The sequence below is a fragment of the Peromyscus leucopus genome, chromosome 7, assembly GCF_004664715.2.
Source record: "Peromyscus leucopus breed LL Stock chromosome 7, UCI_PerLeu_2.1, whole genome shotgun sequence".
Lineage (NCBI taxonomy): Eukaryota > Metazoa > Chordata > Mammalia > Rodentia > Cricetidae > Peromyscus > Peromyscus leucopus.
Genome location: NC_051069.1, coordinates 87,980,054 through 88,001,308, shown reverse-complemented (window position 1 = coordinate 88,001,308; position 21,255 = coordinate 87,980,054). Strand labels below are relative to the sequence as shown.

Below are 21,255 nucleotides of genomic sequence, written 5' to 3'. Positions count from 1 at the left end.
ATACAGTTGCCTCCAAGAATGTAGTGGGAATGCAAAATGACACACTATGAAAAATTGTATGGCTTTTTTCTTACAATGTTAAAGTGTACTATTATCCTCTGTGTCTGGATGATTGGTCCCCTCCTCTGCACGTGGATACCAAAGCCTTCATTTTCCTGTCCCGTATGTAAGATGAGTGGGCCATAGTGATGTATGTAATCTACAGACATCCTTCTGTATTCTTTAAATAATCTGAGTTGTTTCTTTTGTAACAATATAAATGCTATGTAAATAATCATAATATTGTATTGCTTAAGGAATAATGACAAGAAAAATGTATATATGCTCACTATAAACACAGTTTTTTCCCCTGGAATTTTTCCATCTGTGAATGTGGAATCCACAGTAGAGGTCCAGTTGTAGTTATTGCACTGCTACCTAGGTATTAATAGTACCTAGAAATTACATATATAATTAGTATATAAAGTAAAAAGCTATTTTCACAAAAATCCTGTCAATGTTTATAAGAATTTTTACCCATAATCACCAAACAATTAAAACAAATTAAATGGCACTCAAGCAAGGAATGATTAAACTATAGAATACCAAGTAGCAACTAGGGGTGGGGGGTAAACACAATGGACAAGTTTTGATACATTCCACAGCATGGATGAATCTTAGGTACATTGTGCCCCATGAAAGAAGCTAGGTTCAGAAGCCAGCATGGTAGGCAGTTCTGTTCATACAGCAATTTATAAAAGCCAGCCAGCAGTGAGAAGAAAACAAATCAAAGGCACACATGGTGTCCAACGAGGAAAACTGGGGAGAGACAATGGTAGAATTACTCTAAAAGTGAGGATTTTAGGATTCTTCTCACAGGGAAGGACACCAGAAGTTTAACTGTTTATTTTATGCATTTGAGGGTTTTGCCGTGTGTGTGTGTGTGTGTGTGTGTGTGTGTGTGTGTGTGTGTGTGTGTGTGTGTGTGTGTGTTGCATGTATGCCTGGTGTCTGAAGGCCAGAAGAGGGCATCAGCTCCCCTGGAGCTGGAATTACAGATGGTTGTGAGCTGCCATGTGGGTGCTGGGACTAAACCTGGGTCCTCTGGAAGAGCAGCAAGAACTCTTAACTCCTGAGTATCTTCTCCAGTCCCTGTAGCAACAGTTCCCAGGTTTGGTAAGCAGTCCTTGAACCTTTTTAGTCTACTGCTAGTTTACCCTACTGTGTGGTGTGTAGTTTTTAGATCTTTACATTTTATGTGTGTGTCTTTTGCCTGCATGTATGTGTGTGCCTTTAATAATCTGGAGTTGGAGTTAGAGACAGTTGTGAGCTGCCGTGTGGGTGCTGAGAATTGAATCTGGGTCCTCTGGAAAAGAGTTAGCAGTAACCACTGAGCCATCTCTTCAGCCCTCTCCCCCCCACCTCCGCTATATGTTTGATGCAATTTTGAATGAGTTTTAAAACCTGTGATTTCCAATAAAAGAAAAATGCTCATTGCTATTATTTGGACAATTTTTAAACATTGATCTTTCATTGTTCACTCTTAAGCCTTTTTTGTGCATTACTCAGAATTTTCTGTCTGTGAGTGAATGAAAACATTTTTAACATATATTGTTTTTGTTTTGTTGTTCAGTTAGAATGCCCAATATAATAGATATATAGGAACTAGTAAGAGTGGACATATTTGCCTTCTTCCCAGTATTAGAAGAAAGCATTGTCTCTCGGCATTGACTATGAGAAGTGTAGGTTTCTGACAGAACGTGAGCAGAACAACTGTTGCTCCCATAGTTCCAAACTTGAATCCCTTGAAATCAGTTGCTCTCAAATCCTTCTCAAATGTATTACCCCTGTGAGTTAAACTAAAAAGAGTACAGATCCAAGCTGCCTCTAGTCTCAACTCTTGGAAGGTTGAGGCAGGAAGATTGTTGCAAGTTTGAGGTCAGCCTTGGATACATATAGAAGCTTTGCATGTAAAACATAAACACTCACGTACGTACACACACACACACACACACACACACACACACACACACACACAAGTAAAAGGTCACTGAGATTGTTGAGTGAGTAAAGGTATTTGCCTTGCAAATCTGACAGCGTGACTTTGCTCTCCAGAATCCACATAAAGGCAGGAGAGAAGTGACCCCATGCAGCTCTCCTTTGACCTCTGCATGTGCACATGGCATTTGCACCTAATAATAGTTTTCTTATAAAAATGAAAGATTTTGTTTTTACGGTACAAATCCATTATTACTGGTTTTCTTAGGGTAGTGTCTAACAGTTTGTCCCATACCAGCACATCTTCTATAAGCCATCATTGTCACATCGTTGTCACACTCTGTCATGATCCAGCTGCCATGATTAACTTAGTACCTGCTTAGGCCTTGGCTTAGAAGTTGTATTTTCTGTCTCTTGTGTCCCAGAGGTAGCCTTCTTTGGTTCATACTTCAGCTCTTGCTTCCCAGCAATCTAGTTACAGCCATGTGTTAAGCAAAGTGAAATAAAGCCACAGAGCCCTTAGAACATGTGAGGTCTTGGGACTGAGGAAGAAAATAGTTTCTTCCTTGGCTTAATTCCCTTAAGTCTTACAACAGAAAAGGTTTAGGACTGGAAGAAATTGTGTCTGTGCTCCATCCTCAGCTCTCATACCTGTCTTTGATTCCTGAGCTTGGGGATCATGTTGCTTCCTCCCAGAAGCTGCCTCTGGCCTTTATTGTACCCAGTAACTTTTGCTTTCTTGGTTCCCTTTTTCTGCAGTGAAATGTAGCTGTGTATGTAACGGTGTCAAAGTCAGCGTGTGTGTGTCTTATTCCTACCTCACCTGGATGCCCTGCAGAAGATGGGCCCATGGTGGGTTCCATCTGGCATTGTCTTGATTTCCCTGCCAAAGTCCTTTTGCCTTTACCTTAATCCTGACGGCAGAAAAATGGTGCATCTGGTGAAAACAGTCCCTTCTACTGAGCAGAAACTCTGGTTGTCAATGCCCTGTCAAGATACACTGTCCCATCAACTGGCATAGGCTCCCTCCAGTCTCTTCATCAGGCCAACTTGGACCAAGCCCCTTTCCACATGTTGCTTCCTTTTCTGTCTCTCAAAAACCATCAACATGTCCCAGTTGCCGTGGCCAATGTAGCTGCTAGACAGGGTCAGTCACAACCCTAGGAGTCCTAGGGAAGGGGGGGGGGGTTGCGGCTCCTAGGAAACTTCCAGCAAAGAGGCTGCGTCTTTGAAAAAGGAGCTTCTCTTAGAAGTGAGTTTTAATATTTATTATCTCAGTAGTAGGCGTTTGGTGCCAGGATTTAACCAGGCTCTTTGTGTGCTAATGCACCACTAATTCACACTCCTCGCACCCAGGGACTACTTTTTTTTTTAATATAACATAATTCTTTATTGATTCCTTGGGAATTTCTCATCATTTACCCCAGTCCCGTTTACCTCCCAGTCCCTTCGTATCTTCTCTTCACCACCGAAACATCTCCCCCAAAAGAAACTCCCCCCTAAAATAAATCAATTAAAAGCAAAACAAACAAAATAACCCACCTCGCTCCTCCATCTTTTCAACACCTCTTCATTCATCCTAGTGGCACCCTTTGTCTGCTCAGCCCCACCCACTCATTGCAATGAGTCATTGATCTGGTTTAAGGCCTCTGGCACACCATCATCACTGGACCCTCACCAAAACTCCTCTTAGGTTTCCTGTCATTGCCTGAGTCATGGGGCTCCTGGGTTATCGTTCTGCAGGACCAGTCTCTCTACATATTCTGTCAGGTCGTAGATGGAGTAGATGTTGGGGTCGGCTAATCCAAGGCCCAGGATGTGGGTCTATGTGGTAGCTGAGCTGGTTGGTCTGGGCCACTGGGACCACCCTCCTCAGGTAAGGGGCAGCTCTCCTAGGCCCATGTCATTGGGGCCAGGCCAGCATGGCCCTTGGATTTTAACATGCATGGTTCCTATGATCCCCTATGGCAACATGGGCCCTAGACATCATCACAGACCCCAGCTGCAGCAAGAACATACCCAGACATGGCCCTTGGCAGCAGCTCAGGCCCGGATGTCACCATGGTCCCAGTGGCAGCAGCAAGGCCCTCAGATGACTGTTTAGACCCCTGGAATTCACACAGCCCTCAATGGTAACAGGAGTCGTGGATATCAACTCAGACTCTGGCTGCTGCTGCGCCATGGACAGGAACCACATTTTTTTCATTTTTTTTTATTGTTTAAAATTAATTAATTTATTTTTCTACTATCAGCTTGATACAGTATGTATTCTTATCTTAATAGTGAGATGTTTCATTGAGGCTTGCCCAGTAATTGAGTAAAACCGAAATTTATTATAAGCCACAGTCGTCCTAGAGACCTCCATGCTATATATATAGCCTCCGTGGTTCTGTGGGTTGTAGTCTGATTGTTCTTTATTTTATATCTAGAATCCACTTATGAGTGAGTACATACCATGATTGTCTTTCTGGGTTTGGGTTACCTTACTCAGGATGATTTTTTTCTAGTTCCATCCATTTGCCTGCAAATTTCATGCTTTCATTGTTTTTCTCTGCTGAGAAGTACTCCATTGTGTATATGTACCACATTTTCTTCATCCATTCTTCAGTTGACAGGCATCTAGGTTGTCTCCAGGTTCTGGCTATTACAAATAGTGCTGCTATGAACATAGTTGAGCATGTATCTTTATGGTATGAATCAGCATTCCCTGGGTATATGCCCAAGAGTGGTATGGCTGGGTCTTGAGATACTTCAATTCCTAATTTTCTGAGAAACCGCCATACTGATTTCCACAGTGGTTGTATAAGCTTGCATTCCCACCAACAGTGGAGGAGTGTTCCCTTTGCTCCACATCCTCTCTGACATTGACTGTCATTGGTGTTTTTCGTAGCCATTCTGACAGGTGTAAGGTGGTATCTCAGAGTCGTTTTGATTTGCATTTCTCTGATGATTAAGGATGTTGAGCATTTCTTTAAATGTCTTTTCAGCCATTTGTGATTTTTGTTTTGTGAATTCTCTGTTTAGCTCTTTAGCCCATTTTTTAATTGGATTGTTTAGTATTTTGATGTCTAGTTTCTTGAGTTCTTTATATACTGTGGAGATCAGTCTTCTGTCAGATGTGGGGTTGGTGAAGATATTTTCCCATTCTGTTGGCTGTCTTTTTGTCTTATTGACTATGTCTTTTACCCTGCAAAAGCTTCTCAATTTTGAGAGGTGCCATTTATTAATTGTTGTGCTCAGGGTGTGTGCTGTTGGTGTTTTATTTAGGAAATGGTCTCTGGTGCCAATGCGTTCAAGAGTGCTTCCTACTTTCTTTTCTATTAAGTTTAGTGTAACTGGATTTATGTTCAGGTCTTTGATCCACTTGGACTTGAGTTTTGTGCATGGTGACAGATATGGAGCTATTTGTAATCTTTTACATAATGACATCCAGTTATGCCAGCACCATTTGTTGAAGATACTTTCTTTTTTCCATTGTATAGTTTTGGCTTCTATGTTAAAATCCAGGTGTTCATATGTGCATGGATTAATGTCAGGGTCTTCAATTCGATTCCATTGGTCTGTATGTCAGTTTTTATACCAGTACCAAGCTGTTTTTATTACTATAGCTCTATAGTAGAGTTTGAGGTCATGGATGGTGATGCCTCCAAAGGTTGCTTTATCGTATAGGATTCTTTTAGCTATCCTGGGTCTTTTGTTTTTCCATATGAAGTTGAGTATTTTTCTTTCCAAGTCTGTGAAAGAAAATTGTGTTGAGATTTTGATGGGGATTGCGTTGAATCTGTAGATTGCTTTTGGTAAGATTGTCATTTTTACTATGTTAATCCTACCTATCCATGAGCATGGGAGATCCTTCCATTTTCTGTATCTTCAATTTCTTTCTTTAGAGATTTAAAGTTCTTATCAAAAAGGTCCTTCACTTGTTTAGTTAGTGTTATCCCAAGGTATTTCATATTATTTGTGGCTATTGTAAAGGGTGATGTTTCTCTGACTTCTTTCTCATACCTTTATCATTTGTGTATAGGAAGGCTACTGATTTTTTTTTTTTTTTTGAGTTGATCTTGTATCCTGCCACTTTACTGAAGGAGTTTATCAGCTGTAGGAGTTTCCTGGTAGAGTTTTTGGGGTCACTTATGTATACTATCATATCATCTGCAAATAGTGAAAGTTTGACTTCTTCCTTTCCAATTTGTATCCCTTTGATCTCCTTTTGTTGTCTTATTGCTCTAGCTAGAACTTCTAGTACTATATTGAATAGATATGGGGAGAGTGGACAGCCTTGTCTTGTTCCTGAATTTAGTGGTATCGCTTTGAGTTTCTCTCCATTTAATTTGATGTTTGCTGTTGGCTTGCTATAAATTGCCTTTATTATGTTAGGAATGCAGGAACCACATTTTTAAGAAAAGATAACTTAATGTGGTGATGCAGCAGCCTTTACATGACTGTGGCTTAAAGTCCAGAAAGAAATGACTGAAGTGTTTGAGTTCTTGTTTGTATAAGGTAGACTTTTCTTGGTTATGGTTACTGTGGTTGGCAATAATGACAGGAAATGAGAATCAGGACATTCATGATAGAACCCATGAGAAGCTGTGCACCTTCAGATGAGAAATTTTCCACAATCTTCTGGAAACTTTATCTTCAAATTTTATTTTATGTGTATGAGTGTTTTGTCTGAATGTATGTTTATATGCTATGTTTGTACTTGGTGCCCACAAAGGTCAGAAGAGGGCATCAGACCCCCTGGAACTGGAGTTATTGGTGGTTGTGAGCCACCCTGTGGATGCTGGGAACCAGACTTGGTTCTTCTGCAAGACCAGCACGTGTTCTTAACCATTGAGCCATCTCTCTAGCCTCCCGAGGGAGCTTTCTTGATCGCTGGCTCTCTGTTCTTTTCCAGACACTGTGTATCCTAGCCAACATAGCAGATGGGACAACAGCGAAAGAACTTATTATGACCAATGATGACATCCTGCAGAAAATCAAATATTACATGGTAAGCCTTAGTGCCTTTTACTGCAGAACTAGAAGACAAGGTCTGTAGCATTGCAGCTCTAAACAAACTGTATAGGAGAATGCTCACTACTCTGTAACACATTCAAAGAGTTTGGATCCTGAACTGTAAAAAGCAAGCCCAACCCCTAGAAACGTGCTGTGGGCACTGTTAGTACTACCACCCAGCTCCCACCCTGGCTGTTTGCCCTCCACCTCTCTCTTACTAAAGACTTGGGCTCTTGGTTCTCAGCCCTGTCTCTCTCAGATCTCTCAGTCCTGTGGGGCATGAGTCCTCTAGACAGCTGGTACCTTACTTCTTTGATATGTTTACTTCCAAACACACAGCCTGCCACCTACTGCTGGGTCATGTTGTCACCATGGGACACTGTCAGGTCAGCACCAAAATCTGATCCTAAACACCTCCATCTCTTTTCATTTTGTCCATTTTCACAACAGCATTCCAACCATGAAGGATGTCTCCCCGCTCCTTCCTCGAGCAAAGCTGTCTTCTTTTCACTGGACATTTCATAGTTAATAATTACATAGAAATTTAAATGCACAGAAATGAGCTGGATGATTCGTGTTTACAAACCCAGTCTTGTGTCCTTCCTTAATTCTTTCATAAGCTGTGCCTCCATTCTCCCCAGAATAGGTTCATACTTTTTTGCTTGAAGATCTTTTAAGCTTAATTCTCCAGTCCCTATTGCTTTGTGTTGCCTTACTCTTCAATGTACTAAAAGAACAGAAGACAAAATCCACATACCCCGACACCCCCAGCTCCTTTGATCAAATTCTTGGCCTCTTACAAAGGCCTGGTAAGTACTCGGTGGTACACCTGGTTCATTTCATCCCCCTTGCCTTTGTTCACTATGTGGCTGCCTTCTAGCTCCTAAATGAAGTCACATTTTTTCCTACCTGAGGTCCTTTATCCATTCTGACTTCTCCACCAGGGACACTTCTTTCTCTAACTCCCCACCCTTCTATCTCAGCTGAGCTGGTCCTTCATCTCTGGACCCCCTCTTGTGTGAGTTGTAGCATTGTTTTCTTCAGAGCAGTTCAGTCCATGTAGTGACATAGCTCTGTGTGTCTACTGTCCCTGTCAAAGTGAGGACTGAGGCACATGTGCACCATTTTATTTCTACCACCTTCATAGTGCCCGGCCCAAATACCTACTCGGTGTTCGTTGAGTAAAAACCTACACTTGAACCGGTAATTCCCTTGTCTTTTCATCACCACGTAGTGTCTTCTGTCTTTTGAAAGTTCCCCTAGTGGTAGAACATCTCCAGTGCACATGCACTGGCCTCACTCCGCAGCACTGGAAGGATGGAGCTTGACCTCACCACCTCTGTTCACTGAGTCATCAAGGTATACACCAGTTTCCTACTGCTATTCAAAACCCCCTTTTTCTAAAAGCATCGTCTGCATATTCTCACTCCTTTCTTGCCTTCACAGTTGCTCCAACCTACTTAATCTGGCTTCATCCTCATCACTCAACTGCAGCTATTCTAGTGAAGGTCACTGGTGACTTCTGTGATGCCCAGTCTGAAAGCTATTTTCCTTCCTTATACTCGCTACCGAGAGCTGACTTGAACTCAGCCAGCTGTTTCCTCCTAGAGACATCCCTTCCTCTTGGCTTCCCTGACACCATACCCCAGACAGTCCCTTCTGCTGTCTGCTCTCCTGCGGTTGCTGGTCTGCAACTCTGGTTGCACACTAGAGCTCCTAAGGAGCTCTCACGGTTTGCTTTCTCCTCGCCCTCCCAAGATTGTCATCTAATAAAAAAGCCAAGGATATGACTTAGTTACCCAGGATTTAAGTTATTCTTATGTATGAGATAGAGGAAGACCACTGGCCTAATGGACTCTCATCTCTGCCATTGTTTGTTTTTCCACCTCTGAGTCATTTTCATTTTGTATCCAAAGCCTGGCCCTCCTTTCAGGACTCTGGACTTGGTACCCTCCGGCCTACTTGGCACCTTCTTGTGCTGTCTGACAGACAGCCTTTGGGCTTCTTCATAAGTCAGTGTCTCCTAAATTTACACGTCTCCTCTGCCATCTCCTCCAGTGCTCAAATCAGATGCTCCTTTGATTTCTCCAGCCATGTTCACACAATTGTCTAGATTATCAGCAAGTCCTGTGAACCCTTTCTCAAAAACCAGTTTTGACTCTGTTCACATCTTCCCATTGCTGCTGCCTCCACTGGAGTCCATGCTTTTGCATCTCCTGTCTGATTGCCTATGTGGTAGTGGTAGCCTTAGAACTATATCCAGTTCCCTCAACCAAAGTGATACTCTGAAAGTGTAAGTCAGATCTTGTCTCTTGCACACCTTCAGGGGCTTCCTCTGAATTCCGAGTGGAACCCACAGTCTCTACTCTAACCTACAAACTCTTTGAATGTACACCCATCAGATCCCCTCAAGACGTTTTCTTTTTGGAGCTCATAGCCTTGTGATGTTTCGACATCTAGCTTCTTCCTTTTCTTTAAGTCTCTGTTTAAATGTTGCCTCCTTCGAAGAGAGCTTCTGTGCATACTCACTAAGCTGAGTTCCTACCACTCCAGCCCCCTTGTTACTGAGTGAGTGACAAATTGATTTCTTGCTGTAAGTCCATTTGTTCAGTTTACTCGCTTTAGCCTGACACTGGAAGTAGGTGACAGGTTTTATTCTCTTGGTTTAATGAGCCCACAGTGAATATATCTTTAAAACTATTGACAGGCAAAAGAAGAATAACCAAAAAATTCTAGTGGAGGAAGCCATGCCTAGTTCTTTGATTTTTCTTGATATATTTGTAGTCCTGCCTGTAGAGATAACTTCACCTTAGACTTCTAGAAATCCTTGAGCATATCATGCAGTTGGTGTTCCTTCAGATGTACATTAACTACTTAGTTATTATTTATTTTTAATGATTTGTTTGGTTGGTTGGTTTTGGTTTTTTGAGACAGGATTTCTCTGTGTAACAGCCTTTGCTGTCCTGGAACTCGATCTGTAGACCAGGCTGTTCTCAAACTCACAGAGATTCTGCCTGCCTCTGCCTCCAAAGTGTTGGGATTAAAGGCATGTACCACCACGCCTGATTTTTTTTTTTTTTTTTTTTTTTTTTTTTTTTTTATTATGTATACGAGAGGTGCCAGATCTCATTAAGATTTGTGACACATGTGTGCTGGATTGAATCAGATTAAAGCAGTGTGCTTTAATCTGACCTCTCTCCCCCCCCTATTTTTTAATTTTTTTTTAATTGTTTTTGTTGTGTGTGTGTGTGTGTGTGTGTGTGATTGAGTGTATGTATATGCACTACATGTGTGCCTAGTGCCTTCAGAGGTCAGAAGAGGGCATTGGATCTCATGGAACTGGAGGTGTAGGCAGTTGTGAGTTGCCGTGTGAGTGCTGGGAATCAAGTCAGCGTCCTCTGGAAGAGCAGCTGGGAATCAAGTCTGCCTCCTCTGGAAGAGCAATCAGTACTTTTGTCTGCTGGGCCATCTCTCCAGCCTTATTTACGACCTTTAAAATGGACAAGCAGGGAAATAATCTGAAGGTTGTTTACTATTTAGAGTTATCTTTCATCTAGGAAAAAGCAGTCTATAAGGATAAACAATCCAGTTTAACCAGGAGAGGTTGCACTTATGGTACATATTGGAAAATAAGGAAGAATCATGTGTTAGAGTATGAAGCTCCTCAGTCATAGTTGTGACATTTGAGAAGTCAGGTAGCAGTTTGATCTAGTTCTTTGGGATATTCATATAGAAATAAGATAATTCCATTATTCCAGAAGCCAGATGTATTCTATCATTCTTACTTTGAACAAGTAGCATCAGGAAAATAAACTATTTATAAAGTGTGCTTAAATCTGATTGTTCATGAACTTCCTGACCATAGCTTCATTTCCTATCCCAGAGGAATTGTTGGACTACTTGAGCAAGATAGTAACTGAAGAGCTAATATGAAGGCTACATCCAGTTCATCACTGCCAGTGACTGAAAACACAGGCTAGTTGAGAACATAGAACTGTTAGGTGCCCAATTCATCACTGCCAGTGACTAAGAGAACACAGGCTAGTCGACAGTGTAGAGCTGTTAGGTACCTTCGTTTCTGGGCACATGCATTAAAGCACAACTTCTCACCCATGACCTCAGAGCTATTTTGTAATAGCTAGGTTGTAAAAATCAACCAGAATCCACTGGATGCATTTTTTAAATTTTGTGTCTTAGCAAGAGTTGCACTCTTCAATTGGCCAGATTTCCCACCATTTCCCATTGCTTTTAGCCTGACCTTTATTTTCTTGAGTGGTAACTTTTAGTTCCTCAGGTTTATGGCCTCTGGTTCAGAACTGTAGGCTCTTAGAATTACCTATGGTATGTCATGAGAAAAATGATGTGCAGTAAAATTACCCCCATTTTGATTTTTATTCCTTTTCTACGTCACTAGGGTCATTCCCACGTCAAACTGCAGCTTGCCGCTATGTTTTGTATATCAAACCTCATATGGAATGAAGAAGAAGGTAAGATATTGGTAAAGTTTGTTCCAAAGAAAATTTTGCAAGGAAATATTTACATAGGGAAAGCAGATCCCTTACACAGTTGGACTAGCTGGTTCCTAATATTACAGAGGTTTCTTGCTGTGAGAATCAGTAGTATTAACCTGAGTAAGCCAGATGCTTGCTGCTGAATTGTAGCCCCTACCCCCATACTTCAAGCCATCCTGGTACTAGATTACAAGGGGTAAGGATCGGAAGGAAGCACCAGGCCCCGCCTTTGAGAGGACTGATGAAAAGGACACTGAGTTGCCTTTGAAGAAGGTGGTCTGAGTTGGGTCTTTCATTTTGAGTGAGGATGCACATTTAGAAACGATGCAGATAACATGATGGCAAAGAGGGCATGTGTGAGGCGGTGCTGAGACCAGTGGGTAATGAGCCTTCTTGGGTGAAAGGTTCTCCCTTAAGCTGCAGATTCACGTTTTACACTAGGCCAGTTAACTCAGAGGCAAGCTCTAGGAATGGACGTTCTTTGCGCTTCCTGGGTTTCTCTTTATGGAACCAGGGCAGGAGTCAGATTGCAGAGAGCTCTGAGTCTCACCTCCAGGTTGGCTACATTAAAACTACCTAGGAAAGCCTATGAATACAGTTTCTGGAGCCTGTCCCTAGAGAGTCTGGGCCACTGGGTGTAGAGAGGGTGGTGCATGCATGAGTCACTTGGTCATTTAGTGGGGAAGAAACTCCAGGGAGCTTCATGTACTTCACATTCAGAATATTATAGAACAAAGTGCAAGGAAGCAAAACCAGATATAATGCACAGGCCTTGATACCAAGGGTTGTATGTGACCCCGGACATCAAAACCAGGCTTCAGGCTGGTAGTCTAATTGGAAGACAGAACAGAGCAGTATGGGATTAGAAATGCCACATGTGCTATCTATCACAGAGGCAGCAAGAAGTGCTGGGAGGATCAAGGAGTGAAAAACAGAATAGGTAAAGTGTTCCTGCCAGAAACTGTTGGTTTGTCCTTAAAAGCTGGTTCCTAGTGACACAGGGTCTTAGGCCAGGCCAAAGAGTGTGCCTGACTCCAAGGTCCATGCAAGAGTTAACTCATCCGCAGAACCCAGGGTGGACTTGAAGGAACGGGGTTCAAGAGGCAGGGAAGACAGGTAGATGGCTGTGAGGAAGTTTCAGGCATGAAGGAATCATACTACATGAGGATGGTAGGGGACAGAAGGGTTGGAGTGAACGACTCTGGTAAAGCTAGAGGAGAACGACATCCTCCATCGTGTTTCCAGTAACCTAGTAGTTTCAATCTTTTAGGTTCACAGGAACGCCAGGATAAATTACGAGATATGGGCATTGTAGATATTCTTCACAAACTGAGTCAGTCGCCAGACTCAAACCTTTGTGACAAGTGAGTATTGACATAATGGCTTTGGGCCATCCTCAGTTCTGTTGTGAAAGGTTTGAGCTGTTTTAGTAACTTATGCAGCCACCCTTGTAAGATGTCTCAGATTGTTGTCCTTCATTTTTAACTGTGAACCAGCAGTTGCGTTTGATTTTTTTATACGTGTTTATGTATGTATGAGGGTGGGTGCATGTGTACCATGGCACGTGTGTGGAGGTAGGACAACTTGTTTGGGTCTCTTCTTCCATCGTGTGGGTGTAGAGACGGTGGTTAAACTCACATAAACACTCATTGGCTCAGAGTTTCATTGAGCTCTGCCTTATGCCATTGCAACAGGGAGCCTCTGTCTCCGGGAGCTCACCACTCCTTGGAGGGGCAAGAGGTAGAGTCAAAGCTCCAAGAACCAAGAGATGCTTTTCCTCTACTCTTACAACAGCCTTCATGTTCCTGCTCACTTCTGAGAATAATAGCTGGGAACTTCTGCTCTTTTACTCTATGTATGTTAAGATAGCTCAGAGCCAGGCAGTGGTGGCGCACGCCTTTAATCCCAGCAACTGAGAGGCAGAGACAGGCAAATCTCTGAGTTTGAGGCCAGCCTGGGCTACAGAGTGAGTTATAGGACAGGCTCCAAAGTCACACATAGACACCCTGTCTCTAAAAACCAAAAAAAAAAAAAAGTCCTAGAAGCCCTCATGCCTTCATATCTGGCTCTGCCTTTCACATTTATCCCTTTCTCATGCCCACCCTATAATGTAGCCATCCCTGCTTGCTTACAATGTCATACCTTCAGGCATTACACATTCTGTCCCATGTGATTGGCCACCCTGGTTGTCTCCCCTTCATGTCTCAAACATTGTTCAGTGTTTTTCAAAAATGACCCACTCTATATTCCACTATCTTCACTGTTTTAGGTTTAATTATAAAAAGGTAAATAACTTGGTGAAGTCCTTGCTTGCGTGCAACTTAGATCCTAGTACAAAAGTCAGACACTAAACAAATAGATATAGATCAGGTGATGGCAGGAACCATAAGAAATAAAGAACATTTCTTTCATATTGTGTAGCCCGAAAAGGTCTCTCTGAGGGTGTGGTGTCTCATCATAGGCCTGCTTGAAATGACAGAATTTAGAGGGAGAATATTCTAGGCCGGGAGCCCAGTTAGTTCAAAAGCTCTGAGGTACAGGGGTGAATTTCGTATGCTGAAGACTAGATATACAAGAAGAGCAATGGAGCTGGAGAAAAGTAATGAAGGGGCTGATCATAGTGGGAGGGCCAGATCTCACCAGATCTCAACGAGTTGTCTAAGCTTTTAGGAAGGACCCCTAGTAATAAGGACTCAGGCTTTTTTATGGAAGGCAGTTGTTAGAGAGCTTTGGGGAGGGAGACAGGAGCAAGTCTGCAGGACTTGCTATGGAGTCTTAGAATAAGAGCAAAGGAAAGTATCTAGGTTTGACCTGAATAGTGGGGGAGAGGGCATTATGTTTACCAAGATGATGGGGATGTGGGGGAGTTAGGTGGATAGACAGAATTGAATTCTTATTTGTGTATGCTGACTTTGGGGTGCCTGTTTGATATCCAAGAACTCAGGAAAATGTGACTGGTGTAAATTTGAATGGTGTTCAAATATGGAACTGGAGAAAGTCACTGAAGGAGAGAGTAAGAACAAGATGAGGGAGAATGCTAAGAACGAGATCCAGGACCTGTCAACATTTATGACAGATGAGAAAACTCCAGGAAGAGAGCAGACGGGACAACTTGTGGGTTAGGCAGTTATGCAGGCGTGTAGGCATCCTGAAAGCAAGGGGAGAAATGCCCACTGGTCACTATTCTTCCTCCTGACCTTCCATTTCTAAGAAGCCATGCCTCCTCCGTGACCACGTCAGCACCTCCTCTGCTCCCATAGTACCTGTGGAACTCTCACACTGTCTTAGTTATCAGTGTGTCCAGTGATTCCAGACTCCCGAAGTTTCCCGAGCAGGCTGGGCTTCTGCCTCCCTGAAGCTTATTGTCCCATAGGTTAGGGGAGATGAGTCTGAGTAATTGGTAGCCCCAGGTGCCAATCATGTGAGCATAGGACCAAAGGCAAGTGAGGTCAGCCACATGCTGCAGGCTGGAGTCTTGGCCTTCCCTCCATGGCTGCTGGCTTAACTGGTGGGCTTTGGCAGCCCACCTCTCTGACTGAGAGCCAGGCTGCTAATTGAGAGTTCTGCTTAGATTTGCTTGGAAGAGAAAACCTACGTAAAATTGTCTTTGGGGGATCTAGAGTTCAAAGAAAGGCCTCATCAACATGAACTGGAATAGATTTGAGTTCTGGCCTGTATTGATTTAGGCCAAGCTGGTGCTGTTTCTCCAAATTTGTGTGGCATGTAAGTTTTGGGTTTCCACTTGCCACACACAAATCCTTATTAAAAGAAAAGGGAGCTATCTGGGATTGGGGGCGCTCACGTGTGATCTCAGCACCCAGGAAGCTGAGAAGAGGATCGTGGGTTTGAGCCCAGCCTTGGCTGTAGTGTAAGCTGGTTCACGTGGCAAGAGAAAAAAATCCTGCCTGCCTTAAGGAAGAGAAAAAAATCCAAGGAGTGAGCTCCTCAGCCTGTCTGTCCTCTAAAGACTCCTTAGATAAAATGTAGTAGAAACAGTGAACATACACTCTGGAGCCCCGAAGAAGTCAAACAGCCTACTAGGAATAGAAAGACCTAACAGTTGAATCAGCAGGTTCACTTGTTATTTGGGTGAGAGGTCAGGGTCTCACCCTGTAGCCCAGGCTGGCCTGGAACTCGTGTTCCTTCTCCTGACTTCACCTCTGTAGTGCTGTTAGAGATGCGCACCACCACATGGACTGAATAAAGACTGAGACGGGATTTTGATTAAGACCATCATGTATACATAATGACATAGCACAGTGAAGTCTGCCAGCCAGACAAGGCAATTCTTGGGCTCTACTTCAAAAACATCTGTAACATCTCAGCACAGGAGCATGCATAGGAGGATCATTTCGAGTTCAAGGCCAAAAGAGGTGACATAGTAAGTTCTAGGCCAGCCTAGAGTCCAGAGAGAGTGACTGTCAAAAACACACAGAAGAACAAACACAAAACACATAAGACTATACCTTTGACTTTACAGTAGCAGCTGTCCTTGAGTCTGTTAGTACCACTTTGATCAACTAATGGCAATTACCAGTTTGGGCCTTTTCTTTCTTTAAGTTAGGCAGGGTGACCATTTCTGAGGACAGACTTCCTAACTCCACAGTTGTGTCTTCTTTGTAGGCTGCCAGACTTTAACCTTCATAGTTCTGAGGCAGCTTCGCCTGACAGGCTCATGTCTGTCAGGTGCCTCAGCACCTTGGCCTGGGTCAGCTTCCCAGTGTCCTCCCCTAGCCCTAGGTATTGCTACATACAATCCACACAGCAGTACGAACAAGTCAGATTTCCAGATCCATCCCAACTGTAGGAACATCGTAGAGCTGTCCAAAAGAACCCAGGGGGAAATGGGGAAAATGTTGAGTGCCCCATGAAGGAGGTGCTCAGCAGAGCTTAACACACTCCCTCTCAGCTACCACTAGCCACAGGCGGTTTCCCTCAGCTGCAGTTGTGAGATGGTGGCTAACGGGAACTTTGTGATTTCAGGGCAAAGACGGCGCTGCAGCAGTACCTGGCATGATGGGCGCGCCCTGGGCACCTGCGAGCACCCCACACCTTGGTTTAAGGAAGTACGGGAGCTAGCCTCATTTGACTCCTTCTATTTGCACACGTCACCTTGGACTGCAGGGAGCTGTTTGCAAAGCAGTTTAGTAGGCTTAGATCTCAAATTCATCTTGAGAACCGTTTTTGAGGTAGTAATTTCCTCAGAGGATTATTGTGTTTGTTTTGTTTTGTTTCTGAGCTACCTGGACTCTTTATTAGAACAATCAATCATTTTCCTTTGGACCTACAATTTTTTGCCTATGCTGCAGCCACTTTGTGAGCAAGAATGAGTGTGTGTGTGTGTGTGTGTGTGTGTGTGTGTGTGTGTGTGTGTGTACACGCACATATGTGAGTTAGAATGAATGGCTGTGTGGGTGAGGGATACCTCAGATTTTTCTTTTCTTATTTTGTGTGAAAATCTCTTTTCTACAGATTTTCCAGGGTTTAAGCATTGCTTGCTGTATAAAAAAACTTTACTGAATTATATACAGTTTGAATGAAATGTTATTTTAAAAGCAAAACAATTGTTTAGTGTTCCATAAAAGTTATGTTGAATTTTGGTCAGATGAATATTTGTAAGTAAAAAATATATGCATTTCTGAACCTCAACTTACATAGATTTTCTTTATAAAAACAAAAAAGAAAAAAAAAAGACAAAGAAAAGTTGGCTACAGTCGACCTGAATAACAGGCGCTGTACATGGTGCTGTGCAGATAGTAAGCTAGCCTCTTACTGCCGTCAATATTAGCAGGTACAAAGCCTTTGTTTTTGTTTTGTTTCATTTTGTTTTTTTCAGCCTAATTCAGTAAGTTCTCAGGCTTCCAAGTCAGAAGGAAGGTGGAATGGAGCAGAGTGAGGTAATAGTCATTGTAGGTTTTTGACCCATCCAAGGGAGATAGAACTACTGATAGAGGAAGCCTAGGGGGGCTCAGGTGGGGTGCCTCTGACAGGCCTGGAGACCTGAGCCTCCCGACTTCCCGAAATCCTGTCATTAGTGTAGCAGTATCTGGCAGGGTTCAGAAACAGACCTGGAGAGCAGGTTGCCCCTTCCGGATACAAGCCAGATCACTTCGTGCTTCCTGCAGCAGCATAGATCACTGTGAGACCAGCTTGTTCTGCAAACACATCCTGGAAAGCAGCAGCAAGATAGGAGCATCTCTTCCTTCTATCCTCCAGAAAGCTGCTTCCTGACCATCCCAGTGAAGGCCGCACAGTAGCTGGGGATGCCTGGTTGTTGTGCGTTCCTAGAATGAGATGGGAAGTCTTTTCCCAAATGAAGCTAAAATACTAAGTGTTGAGAGAAGGAAAGGGAATCCCCCCAGGATGACTGAAGATGACTTCTTTTTATTTTTATTTTTTTAATAATTTTTTGCTCTAACTTCTGGTCCCTTCAAGTGAACTCAACAGAGGTAGGGCCAGCCTTCCTTTTACTAGAAGGAAATCAGAAGCATGGCAGGCCGGGTGTGCGGTCTGTGGTCCGGAAGCTTGCAGTGAGTGGGTACAGCCGCCAGGGTCCACATCCTCCCACCAGTCACTCCTCACGGGGTTGCTCACCTTCGAGCTGTCCTCTCACCAGCCTGCACCTTCCTTGGGAGACTTAAATGTGGTTGATTGCAAATGAATGTTTTTAAATGTATTTAATGCAATGTTTCCTGTTCTCCATATGACCACCCAAGATGCAGACACAGAGATTTCCAAGTTGTTGTTTTTGTTTTTGTTTATGTTTTTCTTTCAGAATATTGCTGATTTAAAAGCTGTCACAGCAGAACTTGGGTTTTGTGCAGGTGTCAGAGTGCTAGTGTGAGAAAACTAGCTCAAAGGAAACCTAGTTTACTGGGAATGAAGCCTTATGAGGGCCTGCTCATTGCCACTTCTGGTGCTGAGACTGTACCCTTGGATAGCATTTTAACACAAAATGCTACAGCGTCAGTTTTAGGAAGTACCAGTAAATATAAAGAAACCAATAACACGTTGCTTGAGACAATCTTGAACCCAAATAGCATGAGAGGGCTGAAGACGCCTTGAACTCTGTGGATAAATCTTGCCTGTGGGTATAAGCAGTGGTCACATAAAAAGTGCTTTACTATAATTAACTTTTCTGATCTGAATGAAGGGAAATGTATTTATTAAAACAAAGCTGTCTGCTGCTCTATGCAGGTGCAGTGTTTGGTCAGCAAGGAAGTGGGAAAATGGGACATGGTCTTATGTCTACACCCAAGTTCTTACTGAAGCTTCTCGCTCTAATACTGCATTCTGTTTCTCCTTTGTGCCCTGATTGTAACCCAAAATTTATGAACTAGAAAAGAATGTCCAATTTAATAAGTTGCATTTTTTTTTCCTTAAGCACTTTATTCAGAACAATATGTGTTCTTCTGGTAGTGTTTGGATAATATGATTTTAACACATGCTAATAAAAGCCAAGAAAAATCATGGCAACTTCTTAAAAGGAGTCTGTTTTCCAAATGACTGGAGCATAAGGAAATGGTAGAAGATGGTGTGGACTGGCTTTTAGAGGCTGTGATTTGTGGGAAGTGAAGGGCTGTGAGGTGGTTTTGCATTGTGGAATGGAGGTCAATAACCTCAAGCCAGTTATGGCTCTCAGAGGCACCTGCAGTAGTCTGAGGGCCCCTCTCTCTGGCCCCTGGCAAGGCTGCAGACCCTTTATGGGTACCCATTCCCAGCCACCAAGACCCACCCCCAATCTGCTCTGTTGTGTCTTCCCCTTCCCCGAACCCTCTTACCTCCCTTGCCGGCACCTGCTGAAGTCAGACTGAGTCTGACAAATGACCGACTGCTGTCCTTCTGCAGGGGCACACAGCTGTTCCTCACTTCCATACTGAAGCGCTGCCCTCTGAATCTACATCTTCCCACAGCTCCGCACAAGGCCTCACTGGAAATAGAAACCCAGGGACACCTGCCCCAGAGCATGAGGACAGAGAAAGAGTGCCATGAGGTAGCTGTTAGGGGAAGAGAAGTTTGGTGGTGTGGATCTCTGGGGTGCCCAAAGTGACCAAAGGTGGAAGACCAGGTAGCCCCCTTTTTCATAACTTCCCTAGGAAAAATGTGTTAAGCCTGAGGAAGGGGACATTGTCTCTCCTTGTCTTGGTAGAGAGCCAGCAGAAGGGGTTCCAACATCTTCTAACTGGGGTAGGTCTTACCTTACCTTCTCTGAATGAGCAAAGGCTCATTCATTTACCCCATGACCTATCCTCAAGGAGAGCTGAGAGAACTCTAAGGCTATGTATGGTATAGAGGGCAGAGCCAGCCACTCTGTCTTTGCAGCTCCAGGCTCCTGTTTCTGCTGTTGCCAGGCCAGTGTAGCTCTCACTGAGAGCAGGCCACAGCCAGCCCTTAGAGTGGAGCCCCTCCCAAGAATGCTGTCCCCTGAAAGTGGGCTGATCTTCACAGCCACTTAAGGGAGCCCCTTCCCCAACTCCATTCTTTATGCCACGAATCCTACAGATTCTTAAAACAATGCAGTGCTGAGCACACAGCACGCTCAGGCCAGAGCAGTGAAGGAGTATGTCCCTGTACTGCACCGTGCTCCCAGTGTCCAGCTTCGTCCTCCCCTCTGCCTCCTCGGAAGGGCTCAAACTGTCACACCAGCATCTCACCCTCAGGCCCAGGTCCCCACCCAGTCTTCCCTCTTCCCTGCTTTGAGAGACCTTGGTTGCTCCAGCTTTCCTCTTGCCAGAGATAAGGCCCCTAGCATCCTGACTTTGGGGAGATGAGGTAGCTGTCAGTTGGGTACACACCCTCCCATAGGTAGTTTGGAGCTGTAACTGATGCTTGTTGTGTGGAAGCCATGACATGGAGGGCCTCTCAAGCCCACACACAAAAAGAGGATGGCCCCGCTGTGCTCTGTTGCCTGGAGTTTGGAATAGTGGATCCTAACAACTGCTGAGTACACGGTCATGAGGGACCAGGACAGATCCTGAGGTGTATCATGGGGTACACATCAGAGGTGACTAAGGTCATGGACTTTACACTGTAGACCCCACATCATATCTCATACCTTCTTTCCTAACTTCAGGCAAGTCAGCCCATCCTTTTCAGAGCCAGCACAGTGCTCAACAGAGTTCTTAGGTTAGGGAGACAGAGAATGTAATGCCCCCAGTGAAGAGCTGGCTTCTGAGAGAAAACTGCCTGCTGAGAGCCTGAAATCACAGGAGTGAACCTCTCTAGAGAAGACCAGCAGGAGAGAGTGCTGGCGTTTTCCTCATGGAGTGGAAGAGCACAGCCTTTCCTCAGAGTAGAATGTGCCTGGGTTTGACCGGCTCACAAATACTGCTCGAACATGGTGGCCAGCCACAGGGGTGGCCACGCATGTGTGGAAACATCACAGGGTCCTAAGTTACTTTTTACTGAAATCTCAAATCCCTCCGAGGAAGAAGGGGCAGCTGAAGAACTCGGTGGAAATCAAAGGCTGTCTGGCCCCACAGGAACACATGATCAGGTCTTAAAACCAGACTTCAGCCCAATCAGAAGCCAAAGAAATAGGGGAGGAAAAGTATTAGATTAGCCCCGGTTCCACGTATAACCTCACTGTTTTAGGAGCATGCCGTGATGTGTGGTGAACTGCAGTGTTAGTGGCTGCCCTTGTGACTCAGATAGGTAACATGGGCAGTACCGAGCCTGTGCATGCCTGTGCATGCCTGTCCTGTGTCAGTATGTGGCAGTGTCATACCTGTCGAGCTAATTTCAAATCTCAAGTTACTGGGGCTGCTGA

General features: G+C 43.9%; 1 protein-coding gene across 5 annotated transcripts in view; it reads left to right on the top strand.

The window, feature by feature from the left end:
• The window catches only part of Armc8 (armadillo repeat containing 8), a 95,472-nt gene extending 76,516 nt beyond the window's left edge, over positions 1-18,956 (top strand). For all 5 annotated transcript variants that reach the window (XM_028869969.2, XM_037207870.1, XM_028869970.2 and 2 more), the window contains 4 exons: positions 6,875-6,970; positions 11,390-11,462; positions 12,757-12,850; positions 16,470-18,956. In XM_028869969.2, coding sequence (XP_028725802.1) covers positions 6,875-6,970; positions 11,390-11,462; positions 12,757-12,850; positions 16,470-16,503 — 297 coding nt within the window. In that variant the 3' untranslated portion in view covers positions 16,504-18,956. The remainder of the gene's footprint in view (positions 1-6,874; positions 6,971-11,389; positions 11,463-12,756; positions 12,851-16,469) is intronic.
• The last annotated feature ends 2,299 nt before the right edge of the window (positions 18,957-21,255 follow it).